Source organism: Oncorhynchus mykiss, chromosome 15 (genome assembly GCF_057628025.1).
Source record: "Oncorhynchus mykiss isolate SJ-2025 chromosome 15, ASM5762802v1, whole genome shotgun sequence".
Lineage (NCBI taxonomy): Eukaryota > Metazoa > Chordata > Actinopteri > Salmoniformes > Salmonidae > Oncorhynchus > Oncorhynchus mykiss.
This window is the reverse complement of record NC_143036.1, coordinates 46,516,126-46,537,468: the sequence shown is the minus strand read 5'-3', so window position 1 is coordinate 46,537,468 and position 21,343 is coordinate 46,516,126. Positions and strand designations below refer to the sequence as shown.

Below are 21,343 nucleotides of genomic sequence, written 5' to 3'. Positions count from 1 at the left end.
AATACTTTCGCAAGGCACTGTATATCTGGAGTACTTCTCCTGTCCTATTCGGTGTCCTGTGTGAATTTAAGTGTGCTCTCTCTAATTCTCTCTTTCTCTCATTCTCTCTCTCTCTCTCTAAGGACCTGAGCCCTAGGACCATGCCTCAGGACTACCTGACAAGATGACTCCTTGCAGTCCACAGTCCACCTGGCCGTACTGCTGCTCCAGTTTCAACTGTTCTGCCTTATTATTATTGGACCATGCTGGTCATTTATGAACATTTGAACATCTTGGCCATGTTCTGTTATAATCTCCACCCGGCACAGCCAGAAGAGGACTGGCCACCCCACATAGCCTGGTTCCTCTCTAGGTTTCTTCCTAGGTTTTGGCCTTTCTAGGGAGTTTTTCCTAGCCACCGTGCTTCTACACCTGCATTGCTTGCTGTTTGGGGTTTTAGGCTGGGTTTCTGTACAGCACTTTGAGATATCAGCTGAATACGAAGGGCTATATAAATACATTTGATTTGATTTGATCCTAGGTTTGTGCGACTGCTCGGTCTTTGAAACCCATTTCATGAATTCCCGACGAACAGGGTTTGTGCTGATGTTGTTTCCAGAGGCAGTTTGGAACTCCAGAGGCAGTTGAGATTTTTACACATTACACGTTTCAGCACTCACCGGTCCCATTCCGTGAACTTGTGTGGTCCACCACTTCGCGGCTGAGCCGTTGTTGCTCCTAGACGTTTCCACTTCACAATAACTGTACTTACAGTTGACCGGGGCAGCTCTAGCAGGGCAGACATTTGACAAACTTACTTGTTGGAAAGAAGGCATTCTACAGTATGACGGTTCCACGTTGAAAGTCACTGAGCTCTTCAGTAAGGCAATTCTACTGCCAATGTTGGTCTATGGCGATTGCATGGCTGTGTGCTCGATTTTATACACCCGTCAGCAACGGGTGTGTTTGAAATAGCCAAATCCACAAATTTAAAAGGGTGTCCACATACTTTTGTGTATACAGTGGCTTCGGAAAGTTTTCAGAACCCTTGACTTTTTCAAAATTTTGTTACGCTACGCTACGCTAAAATGGATTAAATAAAAAAAATCCTCATCAATCTACACACAATACTCCATAATGACAAAGCAAAAACAGGCTTTTAGAATTTTTGGCAAATTTATTAAAAAGAAAAACAGAAATACCTTATTTACATTAGTATTCAGACCCTTTGCTATGAGACTCACAATTGAGTTCAGGTGCATCCTGTCTCCAGTGACGCAGCGGTATAAGGCATTGCATCTCAGATTGGGAGTCCCATAGGGCGGCGAACAATTGGCCCAGCGTCGGTCGGGTTTGGCCGGGGTAGGCCGTCATTGCCAATAAAATTTGATCTTAACTGGCTTGCCTGGGAAAAGACATGTTAAATAAAAAATCATCCTTGAGATGTTTCTGCAACTTGATTGGAGTCCACCTGTGGTAAATTAAATTGATTGGACATGATTTGGAAAGGCACACTCCTGTCTATATAAGGTCCCACAGTTGACAGTGCATGTCAGAGAAAAAACCAAGCCATGAGGTCGGAGAAACTATCCAAAGAGCTCCGAGACAGGATTATGTCGAGGCACAGATCTTGGGAAGGGTACCAAAACATTTATTTAGCATTGAAGGTCCTCAAAGACACAGTGGCAGCATGTGGTGGCAGCATCATGCTGTGGGGATGTTTTTCAGCTGCATGGACTGGGAGACGAGTCAGGATCGAGGCAAAGATGAACAGAGCAAAGTACAGAGAGATTCTTGATGAAAACCAGCTCCAGAGCGTTCAGGACCTCAGCCTGGGGCAAAGGTTCACCTTCCAACAGGACAACAGCCCTAAGCACACAGCCAAGACAACACAGGATTGGCTTCTGGACAAGTCTCTCAATGTCCTTGAGTAGCCCACCCAGAGCCTGGACTTGAACCTGATTGAACATCTCTGGATGAAAATAGCTGTGCAGCAACGCTCCCCATCCAACCTGACAGAACTTGAGAGGATTTGTAGAGAAGAATGGGTGAAACTCCCCATATACAGATGTGCCAACCCAATTAAATTTGAGACAGTAATCACTGCCAACGGTGCTTCAACAAAGTACTGAGTAAAGGGTCTGAATGCTTATGTACATGTCATATTTCAGTGTTGATTTTTTATAAATTCACAAAAAGTTCTAATAAATCAGTGTTCGCTTTGTCATTATGATGTAGAGTATGGTGAGCAGATTGATGAGGAAAAAAAATATTTAATCCATTTAAAAATAATTCTGTAACGTAACAAAATGTGGAAAAAGGGTTGTGAATACTTTCCAAATGCATTGTATAGTGTACGTTAGATTCTTCAAGAATCAGTGGACTTAATTTATGTCCACACATTGATGTAGCAACTGCTGATTGGACTTTTAATGTCTACATTTGTTTTTGACATGTTTATTATATTACAGATACCTTCATGCAGGGCTGCCCAACCCTCTTCCTCGAGATCTACTGTCCTGTTGGTTTTCAGTCCAACCCTAATTTAGCATATCTGATTCAGCTAGTTAAGGTCTTGTTGAGCAGCTAATTAGCAGAATCAGGTGTGTTAAATTAGGGTTGAACTGAAAACCCACAGGAAAGTAAATCTTCAGGAAGAGGGTTGGGCAGCCCTGCCTTAATGCATACTTTTAAATGCTATTATGTGAGCTAAACATAACAAAAAAAGGAATACAATTGATAAAACATTTTCCTTCAAGTATTTTTTTTTAAAGTTCTAATGTTTACTGCCCCAACTACAACAAGAAAAACACTTAAATACAGTACAAAACTGTAGAATTCCATTAGTTTTTCTGGGGAGTGCCAATATGGCCAACCGATGGCTTCAAAGCCTCTTATTGGCCAATACATAGCATCAGCATTCCAAGGTTGATACAGTCAGGTCTATAAATATTTGGACATTGACCAAGTTATTATTATTTTAGCTGTCTACCACAGCATATTGGAATAATGAATATGAGCTGAAAGTGCATACTTCAGTTTAGGGATAGGGGGCAGCATTTTCACTTTGGATGAATTGCGAGCCCATAGTGAACTGCCTCCTACTCTGTCCCAGATGCTAATATATGCATATTATTATAACTATTGGAGAGAAAACACCCTGAAGTTTATAAAACTGTTTGAATTATGTCTGTGAGTATAACAGAACTCATAGGGCAGGCAAACTTCCAAACAGGAAGTGGAAATTCTGGGGCTGGTTGATTTTCAACTCATCGCCTATTCACATCCAAATAAGATATGGATCTGTTCGCACTTCCTACGCCTTCCACTAGTTGTCAACAGTCCGTAGAACGTGGAATGAAGCCTCTAGTGTGATGTGTGACCGGATGGCAGCTATTTGAGTCACTGGTCTGGCAGAATGCCAGTTCCTGGTTACGCACAGTACTTATTATATCGCCTTGCGTTCCATTACTCTGTAAACAAAAACGAATGCTCCGGTTGGAACGTTATAGGATATATATGATAATAACATCCTGAAGATTGATTCACTACTTAGTTTGACCAGTTTATTCGACCTGGAATGAAGTTTTCGTCCGAGTTCGCCTGGACCAGCGCCAGCTTTTGGACATGTGAACTAAACGTGCTAGCAAAAGTAGCTAATTGGACACAAGTAATGGACATTATGGAACAAAACAACGATTTATTGCGGAACTAGGATTCCTTGCACTGCATTCTGATGAAATATCATAAAAGGTAAGGGAATATTTATGATGTAATTTCGTATTTCTGTTGACTCTAACATGGCGGAGAAATATATTTACGTCTGAGCGCCGTCTCAGATTATTGCATTGTATGCTTTTTTAAAATGCTCATTTAAAAAATATCTGACACAGCGGTTGCATTAAGAACCAGTGTATCTTTAATTATATGTAAAACATGTATCTTTCGTCAAAGTTTATGATGAGTATTTCTGTTATTTGACGTAGCTGTGTGGCTGTGTGTTTTTGGGGATTTGGTGGTGATCTAACATAAATATATGTTGTGTTTTCGTTGTAAAACACTTTAAAAATCGGACACGATGGGTAGATTAACAAGATGTTTGTCTTTCATTTGCTGTATTGGACTTGTTATTGTGTGAAAGTTAAATATTTCTAAAAAATATTTTTGAATTTCCCGCGCTGCCTTTTCAGCGGAATGTTGGGGGGACCTGTGTCCTAGTGTCCTAATTTGAGGGTATTTACATCCAAATCGGGTGAACGTTGTAGGAATTACAGCACTTTTTATATGTGATCTCCCCCTTTTTAAGGGACCAAAAGTAATTGGACAATTGGCTGCTTAGCTGTTCCATGGCCAGGTTTGTGTTATTCCCTCATTAGTTAATTTACAAGTAAGCAGATGAAAGGTCTAGAGTTGATTTCAAGTGTGACATTTGCATTTGGAATCTGTTGCTGTTAACCCTCAATATGAAGTCCGAAGAGCTGTCACTGCCAGTGAAGCAAGCCATCATTAGGCTGAAAAATCTAAACAAACCCAACAGAGAGATGGCAAAAACATTAGGTTTGGCCAAATCAACTATTTGCTCCATTCTTAAAATGAAAGAACTCACTGATGAGCTCAGGAACACCAAAAAGCCAGGAAGACCACAGAAAACAGCTGTGGTGAAAGACAGGAGAATTCTTTCCCAGATGAAGAAAAAACCTTCACAACAGTTGGCCAGATCAATAACACCCTCCAGGAGGTAGGTATATCTGTGTCAAAGTCAACAATCAAGAGAAGACGTCACCAGAGTAAATGCAGAGGGTTTGCCAGAAGATGTAAACCATTGGTAAGCCTAAAAAAAGGAAGACCAGATTATCATTTGCCAAAAAACATCTAAAAAAGCCTGTACAGTTCTGGAACAGCATCCTATGGACAGATGAGACAAAGATCAACTTGTACCAGAATGATGGGAAGAGAAGAATATGGAGAAGGGAAGGAACTGCTCATGATCCAAAGCACACCACCTCATCTGTGAAGCATGGTGGAGGTAGTGTTATGGCGTGGACATGTATGGCTGCCAATGGAACTGGTTCCCTTGTATTTATTGATGATGTGACTGCTGACAAAAGCAGCAGGATTTATTCTGAGGCGTTTAGGGCTATATTATCTGCTCAGATTCAGCTAAATGCTTCAAAACCTATTGGATAGCGCTTCAGAGTGCAGATGGACAATTACCCAAAGCATACTGCGAAAGCAACCCAATACTTTTTTAAGGCAAAGAAGTGTAATGTTCTACAATGGCCAAGTCAATCACCTGACCTGAATCCAATTGAGCATGCATTTCACTTGCTGAAGGCAAAACGGAAGGCATAGCATCCACCAGGGGAGAAACCAAGCATCTGGTGATGTCTATGGATTCCAGACTTCAGGCAGTCATTGACTGCAAAGGATTTGCAACCAAGTATTCAAACTCACAATTTAATTTATGATTATGTTTATCCAATTACTTTTGAGCCCCTAAAATTGGGCGGCTGTGTTTAAAAATAGTTTTAATTCCTACACGGTTCATATAATAAGTTTGACAAAACCCTTATATTAAAGACGAAAGTCTACACTTCAAGCGCATCTTGATTGTTTCCTTTCAAATCCATTGTAGTGGCGTACAAAGCAGAAATTATGCAAATTGTGTCACTGTCCAAATACTAATGGACCTACCTGTCTACATCATTGGTTTCGCACAGTGATTACGCATGTCAGCCTTGAAGGAAAAAGACGCCACTGCAGTGGATAGTAGACATGTTTTTCTTACTTACTGATCTGAAGTTTTTTTGTACATAATATCACCACCATCATATCCTGTGACCGAAAACAGCTTCATGACATCAGAACAGCAGTCACTAATCTCACTAGTTGACAGCTCTGGATGTTCTGCTTACACAGGACCAGGCCATAATTCCCGGGAATCGAAAGAGGATGCGTCGGCGAAAGAAGCAGGCGAGGCAGCATCCTGCTGATACTATGCCGGTGAGCAAATAGACCATTGTCCTCTGTTCTATTACCGAACGTGCATCAACTGATGGATGAGCTCCGTTCGAGACTATCCTATCAACAGGTCCTGAAAACTGTAAAATTCTATGTTTCTGAGTCGTGGTCGAATGAGGACATCAATAATGTACTGTACATCTTTCTGATTTTTCTATGCATGGTCAAGACTGGACGGCAGACTCGGTTAAGACAAAGTGAGGCAGGGTGTTTCTCTATTTTAACAACAGCTGGTTTTTGCTGGCATAAGTTAGAATACTGAGTTAGAGTACCTCATGATAAGCTGCAGACCACACTATTTACCAAGAGATTTTTTATCTATATTTTTTTGTAGCTGTCTATTTACCACCACAAACCGATGCTTGCACTAAGACAACACTCAACGAGCTGTATAGGACTATAAGCAAAAAATGTACATTCAGAGGCAGTGTTTTGTAATGGCCAGTGATTTTAATGCAGGGTAACTGAGATCCGTTTTATACCAGCATGTCACCTGTGCAACTCGAGATGACAAAACTCTAGATACATTTTACTCTACACACACACAAACACATGCAAGGCCCTCCCTTTGGCAAATCAGACCACACATCTATCCTCCTGGTTACAAGCAAAAACTCAAAAAGGAAGTACTAGTGATGTGCACAATATGGAAGTGGTCTGATGAAGCAGATGCTAAGCTACAGGATTGTTTCGCTAGCACAGAATGGAATATGTTCTGGGATTAATCCGATAACATTCAGGAGTTTACCACATCAGTCATCGGCTTCATTATTAACTGCATCGACGACAGTGACCATACTTATCCTAACCAGAAGCCATTAATTACAGGCAACATCCACATTGAGCTAAAGGCTAGAGCTACCGCCCGCTTTCAAGGAGCAGGACACCAATCCAGATGCTTATAAGAAATCTCGCTACGACCTCCGACAAGCCATCAAACAGGCAAAGCGTCAATACAGGACAAAGATCGAATACTATGGCTCTGATGCTCGACAGATGTGGCAGGGCTTGCAAACTATCACGGAATACAAAGGGAAACACAGTTGTGAGCTGCCCAGCGACACGAGCCTACCTGACCAGCTAAATGCTTTCTATGCTCACTTTGAGGCAAGCAGCACTGAACCATGCATGATAACTGTTCCAGGCGACTGTGTGATCTCGCTCTCTGTATCCGATGTGAGTATCTTTAAACAGGTAAACATTTTCAAGGACGCAGGGCCAGATGGAATACCAGGACGCTTACTCAGAGCGTCTTCACTGACATTACAACCTATCCCTGACCTGGTCTATAATAGTAACTTGTTTCAAGCAGTCCACCATAGTACCTATGCCCAAGAACGCCAAAGTAACCTGCATAAATTACTATCGCCCTGTAGCACTCACATCTATAGCCATGAAATGCTTTGAAAGGCTGGACCCATTCCAATTCGCATACCGCCCTAACAGATCCACAGATAATTCAATCTCTATCGCACTTCACACTACCCTCACCCAACTGGACAAAAATAATACCTGTTTAACTTCTTGGATATAGGGGGAGCTATTTTAATTTTTGGATGAAAAACGTTCCCGTTTTAAACAAAATATTTTGTCACGAAAAGATGCTCGACTATGCATATAATTGACAGCTTTGGAAAGAAAACCCGCTGACGTTTCCAAAACTGCAACGATATTGTCTGTGAGTGCCACAGAACTGAACTGAAAAAACCCAGATAAAAATCCAATCAGGAAGTGCCACATTTTTTGAAACCGCCTCATGGCAATGACTCCTTATATGGCTGTGGAGGAGCTAGGAGTCAGCTTACGTTTTCCACGTTTTCCCCAAGGTGTCTGCAGCATTGTGCCGTATTTGTAGGCATATCATTGGAAGATTGACCATAAGAGACTACATCTACCAGGTGGTCGCTTGGTGTCCTCCGTCGCAATTATTGTGTAATCTCCAGCTGCAGTATTTTTCTGTTTGCTTCTGATGAGAAACCAACTGCCACAAATTATTTATCATCGAATAGATATGTGAAAAACACCTTGAGGATTGATTCTAAACCACGTTTGCCATGTTTCTGTCGATATTATGGAGCTAAATTTGGAAAAAGGTTTGGCGTTGTAGCGACTGCATTTTTTATTTTTTTCTTAGCCAACAAAACGGAGCTATTTCTCCTACACAAATAATATTTTTGGAAAAAATGAACATTTGCTATCTAACTGAGAGTCTCGTTATTGAAAACATCCGAAGTTCTTCAAAGGTAAATTATTTTATTTGAATGCTTTTCTTGTTTTTGTGAAAATGTTGCCTGCTGAATCCTCGGCTTAATGCAATGCTAGGCTATCAATACTCTTACACAAATGCTTGTGTAGCTTTGGTTGAAAAGCATATTTTGAAAATCTGAGATGACAGTGTTGTTAACAAAAGGCTAAGCTTGTGTTTCAATATATTTATTTCATTTCATTTGCGATTTTCATGAATAGGAAACGTTGCGTTGTGGTAATGAGCTTGAGGCTATGATTACGCTCCCGGATACGGGATTGCTCGACGCTAGAGGTTAAGAATGCTGTTCATTGACTAAAGCTCAGCATTCAACACCCTTGTCCCCTCCAAGCCCTTCACCAAACAAAGGGCCCTGGGACTGTAAACCTCTCTCTGCCACTAGATCCTGCACTTCCTGACGGCTGCCCCCAGGCAGTGAGCGTAGGCAACAACATATCTGCCACACTGACCATCAACATGTGGGCCACTCAAGGGTGTGTCCTTAATCCCCTCCTGTACTCCACAACTGCATGGCCGCGCATGACTCCATCCCCATAATCAAGTTTCTGACAACATGTCGGTTTTTAGGAGTGACCAGCGATGATGAGGAGGCAGCCTATAGGGAGGAGGTCAACCTCTCCCTCAAGGTAAGCAAGTTAGAGCGTGGCTGCTCTAACTGTGGTGAGTTTATTATAAAATCTGAAAAAGAGTAATTGTTCTCTACCCAGTGTTTTTCTACATAGAGAGTCATCCATCCACCATCTAAAGAACCCTCAAACGACAGGAGCTGCAGTCCCAGGAAATTAGACACTGGAGACAGAGCACTGAGAGGCTACACCAAAAACTAACACTCAGACGGGCTGGTGCATAGCAAGGAACAGCCGGCGACCTGCCACTAACAACCAACCCAGACATCACCCACCCCTCTGCGCTTCTCTCTCCCTCTTCACATTCAACGAGAGGCATACATTAACACAGTTGTGCGGGGGCTGGTGTGGGCATCTGCGGCCACGGAGGGAGCATCTAAGTCCATAGCGGAGCCAGGAAATGTTTGTTCCCTTGGACTGTTGGCGTGCAGCAGTGAAAACTAATTTGAATATGCTGGGTACTCGCGTTCTATCAAATGTATCATCTGCAACATGTTCGTTGTTGTCACAAGGAAAGGTCCGATGGATACCTTCATTTGTGAAAAATGTATAGAACTTAATGAAGCTAAAGAAAGGACTATTACTCTTCATGAAGAAAAATACAATTAGACCAGGCGCCTTGAACTGAATAAGGATGCTTTGAGACTATCGGTATCTTTAAATGATTCCTATCAAAACACCCAAGAGGATCATAATGGGACCTTCCTGGACTGTGATCTATTTCCACCACTGCAGCCCTCTACTAGCTTGGACCAGAAAATGGTTGCTCATTATTTGACTCCAGGTGAGTGAAAAACAAATGCGTGTCTAAACCAGAAAGAAGGAGAATAATCGTTCTCGACATGCCTGCCTTCTTCCCCCGCATCCGGACTTAAAACTTTCAAATCGCTTTGAGCCCTTGTACCAGCTGTCTTCTGCCGGGGGCTTGGGTGTTCCCTCCATGGCTGTGGATGCCCCTCCAGCTACCTCTTCCTGTCCTAGTCAATCAACAGCCTGGGCACAGCCTGGACCAAGGTGGCCCCCTTTGGCCCCGCAATAAGCCTGTTACCAACCCTTAGTAAACTTTTAGTAAACTGTTATAACACACAAAAATGTGTGTTATAACAGGATCCAAAACTATTTTACAGTAATCAAATTGACAACAGACTTTCAGCAAGCTTATAGGGAAGGACATTCAACAAGCACAGCACTTACACAAATGACTGATGATTGGCTGAGAGAAATTGGTGATATAAGATTGTGGGGGCTGTTTTGTTTGACTTCAGTGCGGCTTTTGACATTATATATCATAGTCCGTTGCCATAAAAATGTATGTGTTATGGCTTTACACCCCCTGCTATATTGTGGATAAAGAGTTACCTGTCTGACACAACACAGAAGGTGTTCTTTAATGGAAGCCTTTCCAACAAAATCCAGGTAGAATCAGGAATTCCCCAGGGCAGCTGTCTAGGCCATTTGATTTTTTCAATCTTTACTAACAACATGCCACTGGCTTTGTGTAAAGCCAGTGTGTCCATGCATGCACATGACTCAACACTATACACGTCAGCTACCACAGTGACTGAAATGACAGCAACTCTTAACCTGTTAGATCTCTAAGGGCGCTATTTCATTTTTGGATAAAAAACGTTCCCGTTTTAAGCGCGATATTTTGTCACGAAAAGATGCTCGACTATGCATATTCTTCGACTATTCTCGACTATTCTCGACTATTCATATTCTTCCAGTTTTGGAAAGAAAACACTCTGAAGTTTCAGAATCTGCAAAGATTTTGTCTGTAAGTGCCCCAGAACTCATTCTACAGGCGAAACCAAGATGATGCATCAACCAGGAAATTAGCAGAATTTCTGAAGCTCTGTTTTCCATTGTCTCCTTATATGGCTGTGATTGCGCAAGGAATGAGCCTACACTTTCTGTCGTTCGCCCAAGGTCTTAGCAGCATTGTGACGTATTTGTAGGCATATCATTGGAAGATTGACCATAAGAGACTACATTTTCCAAGTGTCCGCCTGGTGTCCTGCGTGGAATTCGGTGCGCAATTGCCAGCTGCTTGTACTTTTCCATTTGATATAGGGGAGAAACCATGTGTCCAAGAACGATATATCAATGAAGAGATATGTGAAAAACACCTTGATGATTGATTCTAAACAACGTTTGCCATGTTTTCAGTCGATATTATGGAGTTAATTTGGAAAAAAGTTCGCGTTTTGAGGACTGAATTTTCTGTTTTTTTTGGTAGGCAAATGTGATGTATAAAACGGAGCTATTTCTAATACACAAAGAATCTTTTTGGAAAAACTGAGCATCTGCCATCTAACTGAGAGTATCCTCATTGAAAACATCAGAAGTTCTTCAAAGGTAAATTATTTCATTTGAAGGCTTTTATGTTTTTGTTGAAATGTTGCGTGCTGGATGCTAACGCTAATGCTAACGCTAAATGCTACGCTAGCTAGCTACTTTTACACAAATTATTGTTTTCCTATGGTTGAGAAGCATATTTTGAAAATCTGAGATGACAGTGTTGTTTACAAAAGGCTAAGCTTGCGAGATGGCATATTTATTTCATTTCATTTGCGATTTTCATGAATAGTTAACGTTGCGTTATGGTAATGAGCTTGAGGCTGTAGTCACGATACCGGATCCGGGTTTGGGAGATCAGAGAGGTTAACAAAGAGCTGCAGTTAGTTTCAGAATGGGTGGAAAGGAATAAATGAATCCTAAATACCTCAACTAAATCTTGAAATTAATAATGTTGAAATTGAACAAGTTGAGGAGACTAAACTGCTTGCAGTAACCCTGGAATGTAAACCGTCTTGGTCAAAACAATCTATCTATAATAAAGCGCTTCTCTACATTCTTAAGAGCACTATCAGCAAGGCAGGTCCTACAGGCCCTAGTTTTGTCGCACTTGGACTACTGTTCAGTCTTGTGGTAAGGTGCCATAAAGAGGGACTTTGCAATTGGCTCAGAACAGGGCAGCACGGCTGGCCCTTGGACGTACACAGAGAGCTAACATTAATGATATGCATGTCAATCTCTCCTGGCTCAAAATGTACTTCATCACTACTTGTATTTGTGAGAGGTATTGCCATGTTGAATGCACCGAGCTGTCTGTTTGAACTACTGGCACACAGCTCAGATAACCATGCATACCCACAAGACATGCCACCAGAGGTCTCTTTACAGTCCCCAAGTCCAGAACAGACTATGGGAGGTGCACAGTACTACATAGCCATGACTACATGGAACTCTATTCCACATCAAGTAACTCATGCCAGCAGTAAAATTAGATAAAAAACCAATATAAAGATTCGCCTTATGGAACAACACAAGCATAGAGACATGCACACTATAACATACGCACTATACACACATTTACACATGGATTTTGTCTTATAGATACGTGGTAGTAGAGTAGAGGACTGAGGGCACACACTTAATATGTTGTGAAATCGGTTATGAATGTATTGTAACATTTTTAAAATGTATAACTGCCTTAATTTTGCTGGACCCCCGGAAGAGTAGCTGCTGCCTTTGTAGCAACTAATGGGGATCCATAATACATTCAAATACAAATTACAAAAGGAGCTGATCATGGACTACAGGAACCGTATGAGCGAGCACGGCCACGTGAATGATGCTGTAGTGGAGTATGTCGAGATGTTCAATTTCCTTGATGTCCACAACACTAAGGAATTAACATTTTCCACACACACCCACACAGTTGTGAAGAGGGCACAACAGCACATCTTCCCCCTCAGGAGGCTTAAATATTTGCCATGGGCCCTCAGATCCTCAAAAAGTTACACAGCTGTACCATTGAGAGCATCTTGACTGGCTGCATAACCGATTGGTACGGCAACTGCAAGGCATCCGACCGTAAGGCACTACAGAGGGTTGTGGGTACGGCCCAGTACATCACTGGGGCCGAGCTCCCTGCCATCCAGGACCTCCATACCATGCGGTGTCAGAGGAAGGCCCATATTTTTTTTTTGGGGGGGGGACTTTTTTCAAAGACTCCAGCCATAGATGGCAAGCGGTACCACTGCACAAAGTCTGTAACCAACAGGACCTTGAACAGCTTCTACCCCCAAGCCATAAGACTGCTAAACAAGACTGATAAATAGCTAATCGAAATGGCTAACTGGACTATCTGCATTGACCATTTTTTGCAATAACTCTTTCACTGACTCTGTACACACACACTGGACTCTACCCATTCACTAACACATACTTACACTGACACCCCAACACACACACATACACACACACACACACACACACACACACACACACACACACACACACACACACACACACCTTTACACTCCCCGCACGCACTGCTGCTACTGTCTATTTCCATCGAGTTGTCTAGTCACTTTACCCCCTACCTGTATGTACATACATGTAGCTACCTAAATTACCTCGTAATTGCACATCGATCAGTACTGGTACTCTCTGTATATAGCCATGTTATTTTTACTTATTATTAATCTGGTCTGAATATTGTACAGGGATGACATGTGAAGTGAGCCTTGTGAATATCCCCCAGTGAGGACACATGATGTGAGCATTGTGAATGTCACGCGTTCAAAACAACTGGGAACTCGGAACTGGGAAAATGGAAATCTCCAACTTCTGACTTTTTAACATTTTTATTAAACCTTTTTTTTAACTAGGCAAGTCAGTAAATAACAAATTCGGCGTGTTTAAACTACTGGGAACTTGGAAAAAAATGAGTTCTGACTGGGAAAAATCGATTTGAACGGTTCTGAGCTGAAGATCACTGATTTGATCTCCCATTTCTCAGTTGTTCCCAGTTGTTTTGAATGCAGCATTACTTACTTGAAGCCCATGTACATGAACTGCAGCCAGAGCCAGGACAGGATAAGCATGATGATCATGTTGGGAAAGGCAAAGCCAAACCATGACGCAAAGTTGATCACATCGCCATTACCTGGGAAGATCCTATAGGGAGGAGGAGAGGGGGAGAAGGAGGAGAAAGCAGAGGGGAGAAGGGGGAGAAAGGAGAGAGAGGGGAGAGGGGAGAAGGGGGAGTAAGGAGAGAGAGAGGAGAGGGGAGAAGGGGGAGAAAGGAGAGAGAGAGGAGAGAGGAGAGGGGAGAAGGGGGAGAAAGGAGAGAGAGAGGAGAGGGGAGAAGGGGGAGAAAGGAGAGAGAGAGGATAGGGGAGAAGGGGGAGAAAGGAGAGAGAGAGGAGAGGGGAGAAGGGGGAGAAAGGAGAGAGAGGAGAGGGGAGAAGGATAGGGAGGAGATTTAGATATGGCCCGATTTTATCTTCATCAAGACTGTATGAAAATGATGGTCATGTACTCAATGTCATATTTATGGAGTGTGCGAGCATGAATGCATGCACGAACACATGTGGGTATCTGTGTCTGCTATGTTACACCCTTATTCTAAAATGGATTCAATAGCCTTTTTTTTCTCATCAATCTACACACAATAACCACAATGATCACACATTTGCAAAAGTATTCAGAACCTTTACTCAGTACTTTGTTGAAGTCCATTTGGCAGCGATTACAAGCTTGAGACTTCTTGGGTATGACACTACAAGCTTGATACAACTGTATTTGGGGAGTCTCTTCTCTGCAGATCCTCTCAAGCTCTGTCAGGTTGGATGGGGAGTGTCGCTGGACAGCTACTTTTAGATAGATATACGATAGGGTTCAAGTCTGGGCTCTGACTGGGCCTCTCAAGGACATTCAGAGACTTGTCCTGAAGCCACTCCTGCATTGTCTTGGCTGTGTGCTTAGGGTTGTTGACCTGTTGTAAGCCCCAGTCTGAGGTCCTGAGCGCTCTGGAGCAGGATTTCATTAAATGCTGAGCTGTAGTCGATGAACACCATTCTTACGTAGGCATTCCTCTTGTCCAGATGGGTTAGGGCAGTGTGCAGTGTGATTGCGATTACGTCGTCTGTGGACCTGTGGTAAACTGTGGTAAATTCCATTGATTCGAGAGGATTTGGAATGGTACAAACCTGTCTATATTTATGGTCCCACAGCTGACAGTGCATTTCAGAGCAAAAACCAAGTATTGAGGTCAAAGGAATTGTCCGTAGAGCTGAGACAGGACTATGTCTGTCACGCCCTGGTCTTAGTATTTTGTGTTTTCTTTATTAATTTGGTCAGGCCAGAGTGTGACATGGGTTTTGTATGTGGTGTGTTTTGTCTTGGGGTTTTTGTTAGGTATTGGGTTTGTGGCTTAGTATGGGTATCTAGCATAGTCTATGGCTGTCTGGAGTGGTTCTCAATCAGAGGCAGGTGTTTATCGTTGTCTCTGATTGGGAACCATATTTAGGCAGCCATATTCTTTGAGTGTTTCATGGGTGATTGTTCCTGTCTTTGTGTTTGTTGTCACCAGATAGGCTGTTTAGGTTTTCTCACATTTATTGTTTTTGTTAGTTTATTCATGTATAGTTTGCTTCATTAAAAAACATGAATAACCACCATGCTGCGTTTTGGTCCGATCCCTGCTTACACGTCCTCGTCAGAGGAGGAGATAGAAGAAAACCGTTACAGAATCACCCACCACAAAAGGACCAAGCAACGTGGTGAAAGGCTGGAGCAGCGAAAAGAGGAATGGACGTGGGAGGACGTTTTGGACGGCAAGAATATAGACTATACTACTTGGAAGGAAATAGACAGGTGGGCGGTCGACCAAGGGAGAGTGCCGGAGCCCGCCTGGGATTCGCTGGAGCAGCGCGAAGAAGGTTATAGGAGAATGGAGTTGGAGAGACGAGCACGGCGACGCGGACGGAAGGCCGAGAGTCAGTCCCAAAAATGTCTTGGGGGGGTGGCTCACAGGGAGTATGGCTACGCCAGGTAGGAGACCTGCGCAAACTTCCTGTGCTTACCGGGGGGCTAGAGAGACCCATCGAGCCAAGTGCCATGAAGCCGGCTCTACGCATCTGGTCCCCAGTGCGTCTCCTTGGGCCGGCTTACATGGCACCAGCCTTGCGCTCGGTGTCTCCGGTTCGCCTGCATAGCCCAGTGCGGGCTATTCCACCTCGCTGCACTGGCAGGGCGACCGGGAGCATTCAACCAGGTAAGGTTGGGCAGGCTCGGTGCTCAAGAGCTCCAGTGCGCCTGCACGGTCCGGTCTATCCAGTACCACCTCCACGCATCAGCCCTCCGGTGACAGCTCCCCGCACCAGGCTTCCTGTGCGTGTTCTCGGCCCAGTATCACCAGTGCCAGCACCACGCATCAGGCCTACAGTGCGCCGGGCCTGTCCAGCGCTACCAGAGACTTCCTCCTCTCCAGCGCTGCCGGAGTCTCCCGCCTATCTAGCGCTGCCAGAGCCTTCCTCCTCTACAGCGCTGCCGGAGTCTCCCGCCTGTTCAGTGCAGTCAGAGCCTTCCTCCTCTACAGCGCTGCCAGAGTCTCCCCCCTGTTTAGCGCTGCCAGAGCCTTCCGCCTCTACAGCGCTGCCGGAGTCTCCCGCCTATCTAGCGCTGCCAGAGCCTTCCTCCTCTACAGCGCTGCCGGAGTCTCCCGCCTGTTCAGCGCAGTCAGAGCCTTCCTCCTCTACAGCGCTGCCGGAGTCTCCCGCCTGTTCAGCGCTGCCAGTCTGCCAGGAGCAGCCAGAGCTGCCAGTCTGCAAGGAGCTGCCAGTCTGCAAGGAGCTGCCAGTCTGCAAGGAGCTGCCAGTCTGCAAGGAGCCGCCAGAGCTGCCAGTCTGCAGGATGCCGCCAGAGCTGCCAGTCTGCAGGATGCCACCAGAGCTGCCAGTCTGCAAGGAGCCGCCAGAGCTGCCAGTCTGCAAGAAACCGCCAGAGCTGCCTGTCTGGATGGAGCAGCCAGAGCTGCCAGTCAGCATGGAGCAGCCAGAGCCGCCAGTCAGCATGGAGCAGCCAGAGCCGCCAGTCAGCATGGAGCAGTCAGAGCCGCCAGTCAGCGTGGAGCAGCCAGAGCCGCCAGTCAGCGTGGAGCAGCCAGAGCCGCCAGTCAGCGTGGAGCAGCCAGAGCCGCCAGTCAGCGTGGAGCAACCAGAGCCACCAGTCAGCGTGGAGCAGCCAGAGCCGCCAGTCAGCGTGGAGCAGCCAGAGCCGCCAGTCAGCGTGGAGCAGCCAGAGCCGCCAGTCAGCGTGGAGCAGCCAGAGCCGCCAGTCAGCATGGAGCAGCCAGAGCTGCCAGTCAGCCAGGATCTTCCAGATCCGCCAGTCAGCCAGGATCCGCTATTCAGCCAGGATCCGCCATTCAGCCAGGATCTGCCAGAACTGCCAGTCAGCCAGGATCTGCAAGAACTGCCAGCCAGCCAGGATCTGCCAGAGCCAACTACCTGCCTGAGCTTCCTCTCAGTGCTGAGCTTCCTCTCAGTGCTGAGCTTCCTCTCAGTGCTGAGCTTCCTCTCAGTCCCGAGCTAACCCTCAGTCCCGAGCTACCCCTCAGTCCAGTGGGGCCCTTGGTGAGGACTACTAGGCCAAGGTCGGCGGCGAGGGTCGCCTATCTAAGGACGCGAGGAAAATGGACTAAGACTTTGTTAGAGTGGGGTCCACGTCCCGCGCCGGAGCCGCCACCGTGAACAGACGCCCACCCGGACCCTCCCATATGGGTTTAGTTGTGCGGTCGGGAGTCCGCACCTTGGGGGGGGGGGGGGGGGGGGGGTTCTGTCAAGCCCTGGTCTTAATATTTTGTAGCCATTTTGTAGCTAGTTTTCTTCATTAAAAAACATGAATAACCACCACGCTGCGTTTTGGTCCGATCCCTGCTACAGAAGAAAACCGTTAGTGTCGAGGCACTGATCTCGGGAAGGGTACCAAAAAATATCTGTAGCATTGAAGGTCCCCAAGAACACAGTGGCCTCCATCATTCTTTTATTTAAAAAATGTACCCAGTACACCCCCACCCCTCTTCGGAGGACACATACCTTGTATGTTTTTTACAGCTTTTCTGCTACATATACACTACCATTAGAAGTTTGGGGTCACTTAGAAATGTCCTTGTTTTTGAAAGAAAAGCTTTATTTTTTGTCCTTTAAAATAACATCAAATTGATCAGAAATACAGTGTAGAAATTGTTAATGTTGTAAATCACTATTGTAGCTGGAAATATTATGGAATATCTACATAGGCGTACAGAGGCCCATTATCAGCAACCATCACTCCTGTGTTCCAATGGCACGTTGTGCTAACTAATCCAAGTTTATAATTTTAAAAGGCTAATTGATCATTAGAAAACCCTTTTGCAATGATGTTAGCACAGCTGAAAACTGTTGTCCTGATTAAAGAAACAATAAAACTGGCCTTCCTTAGACCAGTTGAGTATGTGAGGCATCAGCATTTGTGTGTTTGATTACAAGCTCAAAGCGGCCAGAAACAAGAACTTTCTTCTGAAACTTGTCAGTCTATTCTTGTTCTGAGAAATGAAGGCTATTCCATGCGAGAAATTGCCAAGAAAGTGAAGATCTTGTACAACTCTGTGTACTACTCCCTTCACAGAACAGCGCAAAATGGCTCTAACTAGAATAGAAAGAGGTGTGGGAGGCCCTGGTGCACAACTGAGCAAGAGGACAAGTACATTAGTCTAGTTTGAGAAACAGATGCCTCACAAGTCCTCAACTGGCAGCTTGATATGGGCAGATATGCATTCTCATTAATCTAACTGCACTGTCCAGTATACAGTAGCTATTACAGTGAAATAATACCATGGTTTTGTTTGAGGAAAGTGCACAGTTATGAACTTGAAAATGTATTAATTAACCAATTAGGCACGTTTGGGCATTCTTGATACCACATTTTGAACAGAAATGCAATGGTTCATTGAACAGTCTAAAACTTCGCACCTTTCTCTTCCATTTCAAAGATGATGGGACAAAAAAATGAAATAAATGCATGTTTTTTCTTTGTATTATCTTTTACCATATCTAATGTGTTATATTCTCCTACATTAATTTAATTTAACTTTTCCACAAACTTTAAAGTGTTTCCTTTCAAATGGTATCAATAATATGCATATCCTTGCTTCAGATCCTGAGCTACAGGCAGTTAGATTTGGGAATGTCATTTTTGGCAAAAATTGAAAACAAGAGCATGATACTTAAGAGGTTTTAATTAACACCATAGTACCCTCAAAACTCGTCACCAAGCTCGAGTCCCTGGGTCCTGACCCCGCCATGTGCAACTGGGTCCTGGACTTCCTGACGGGCCGCCCCCAGGTGGTCAGGGTAGGTAACAACATCACCACCCCGCTGATCCTCAACACTGGGACCCCACAAGGGTGCGTTCTCAGCCCTCTCCTGTACTCCCTGTTCACCCATGACGGCGTGGCCATGCATCTCCAGAGGGTAGTGAGGTCTGCACAACACATCACCGGGGGCAAACTACCTACCCTCCAGGACACCTACACCACCCGATGTCACAGGAAGGCCAAAAAGTTCATCAAGGACAACAACCACCCGAACCACTGCCACCCGAGCCACTATCTCAAGGCCATCAGACTGTTAAACTGCCATCACTAACATTGAGTGTCCACTGCGAACATACTGACTCATCTCTAGCCACTTTAATAATGAAAAATGTATGCAACAAATGTATCACTAGCCACTTTAAACAATACCACTTTACGTGTATATAATGTTTACATACCCTACGTTACTCATCTCATATTTATATACTGTACGCTATACCATCTACTGCATCTTGCCTATGCCGTTTGGCCATCGCTCATTCATATATCTTTAGGTACAGATTCTTATTAATTTCTTTACAGTTGTGTGTAAAAGGTAGTTGTTGTGAAATTGTTAGATTACTTGTTAGATATTACTGCATGGTCTAACTAGAAGCACAAACATTTCGCTACACTCACATTAACATCTTCTAGCCATGTGTATGTGACAAATAAAATTGGATTTGATTTGATTTGGGAAGGGTTCTGAATACTTTTTGAATGCACTGTATGTGTGGGCCTGTTTGTGTGTAACTTACTCATCCATCTGTCCCTTGAGGATGAGGTTGGGTGTGGTGCCAGTGAGGGTGGCTGTGCCTCCGATACTGGCAGAGTAGCACACACTCAGACTCATCCCTTTAGTCAAGAGCTGGTACTTCAACTCTCTCTCTTTTCTTCTCCTCTCCAGAGGTGAGTCCGCATCCCTCTCCTCATCCTTGTCTGGAGGGAGGGAAGATGAGGAAGGAGAGGGAGGGAGGGAGAGGAGAGGTGGAGAGAGAATGAGGAATGTGGTTAGCGGGCTAGGGGGGGAAAAGGGCTAGGTTTGAGAGTTAGTCAGGAATAGGGTCACATTAAACGAGACATGTTCCTGTCATTCCCTGTTCTCCATTCATTCACACTCACATAAACTTCTCAGAAGAATCATTAACACTGTATTCAGGGTACTCTTTTCAACTTATTAAAACATACTGAAAACATATTGAAAATGGTTCTAGGAACCATATCAGGCAATAATGGGTTGTTCTTTATAACATCACTTTTAAGTTTTTAAGAAAGAACCATAAAACTCCCCTTAAAAAGATTACATTCAGGAAAGAAAGTACTGTATCTTTACACTTACACATATAATCCTGCTGAATCTTGACGAGGTCCTGTTTAGTGTTGATCTCTTCTTCTTGGGGTGCTTTGGTGTCAAAGGCCTGGTTGTCTTTCCCTTCAACCTGCAGCTCCCGCTCATCCTGCCTGGCCTCTGTGGCACACAGCTGTCCTAGCACAGCCTGGGCGATGGGCACCATCATGGCTGTGGTGGCTGTGTTACTGATCCACATGGAAAGGAAGGCTGTCACACCCATGAACCCCGACATCAACCTGGAGAGAGTGAGATGGGGATGGTGATTGCATTCAAATGTTACTTTTGTATTGCATGTATTATCTATCTGTATTGTTTTTTTTATACCTAAGGTAGGCCTACTTCTAACATTGTTCTTATTGTTTTATGTGATACAGTAGCTAATGTTGCTAACTCTGACTGTATTTTGGAGGACGATAGCTAATGTTGCTAACTCTCACTGCATTTTACAGTACAGTACCTAATATGTCAAAATCTGACTGTATTTTGTAGGACCGTAGTTAATTTTGATAACTCTGACTGTATTTTGCATTACTGTAGCTAATGTTGCCAAATCTGACTGTATTTTGTAGAACTGTAGCTAATATTGCTAACTGACCGTAATTTGTAGAACAGTCGCTAATGTTACTTACTCTGACTGCGTTTTGTATTACCGTAGCCCTTGTTGCTAAATCCGACTGTTTTTTGTAGAATAGTAGCTAATATTGCTAAATCTGACTGTATTTTGTAGAATAGTAGCTAATATTGCTAAATCTGACTGTATTTTGTAGAACAATAGGTAATGTTTCTAACTCTGACTGTACAGTATACTGACTGTAAATGCTACTGTATTACAGTGGCTACTAGCTAACTTAGTATACTTACAGTGCCGGCCATATCCCCACTACCAGTAGTAAGGTAGCTAATGTTTCTAA

General features: G+C 44.1%; 1 protein-coding gene and 1 long non-coding RNA gene across 4 annotated transcripts in view; both read right to left on the bottom strand.

The window, feature by feature from the left end:
• Positions 1–21,343, bottom strand: part of LOC149977928 (uncharacterized) — a 222,036-nt gene that overhangs the window by 95,803 nt on the left and 104,890 nt on the right. The window lies entirely within an intron of this gene.
• Positions 1–21,343, bottom strand: part of LOC110490102 (solute carrier family 13 member 2) — a 68,841-nt gene that overhangs the window by 29,332 nt on the left and 18,166 nt on the right. For both annotated transcript variants that reach the window (XM_036944400.2, XM_036944399.2), the window contains exons 4-6: positions 20,421–20,668; positions 19,840–20,020; positions 13,738–13,860 (exon numbers count right to left, since the gene is read on the bottom strand). In XM_036944400.2, coding sequence (XP_036800295.2) covers positions 13,738–13,860; positions 19,840–20,020; positions 20,421–20,668 — 552 coding nt within the window. The remainder of the gene's footprint in view (positions 1–13,737; positions 13,861–19,839; positions 20,021–20,420; positions 20,669–21,343) is intronic.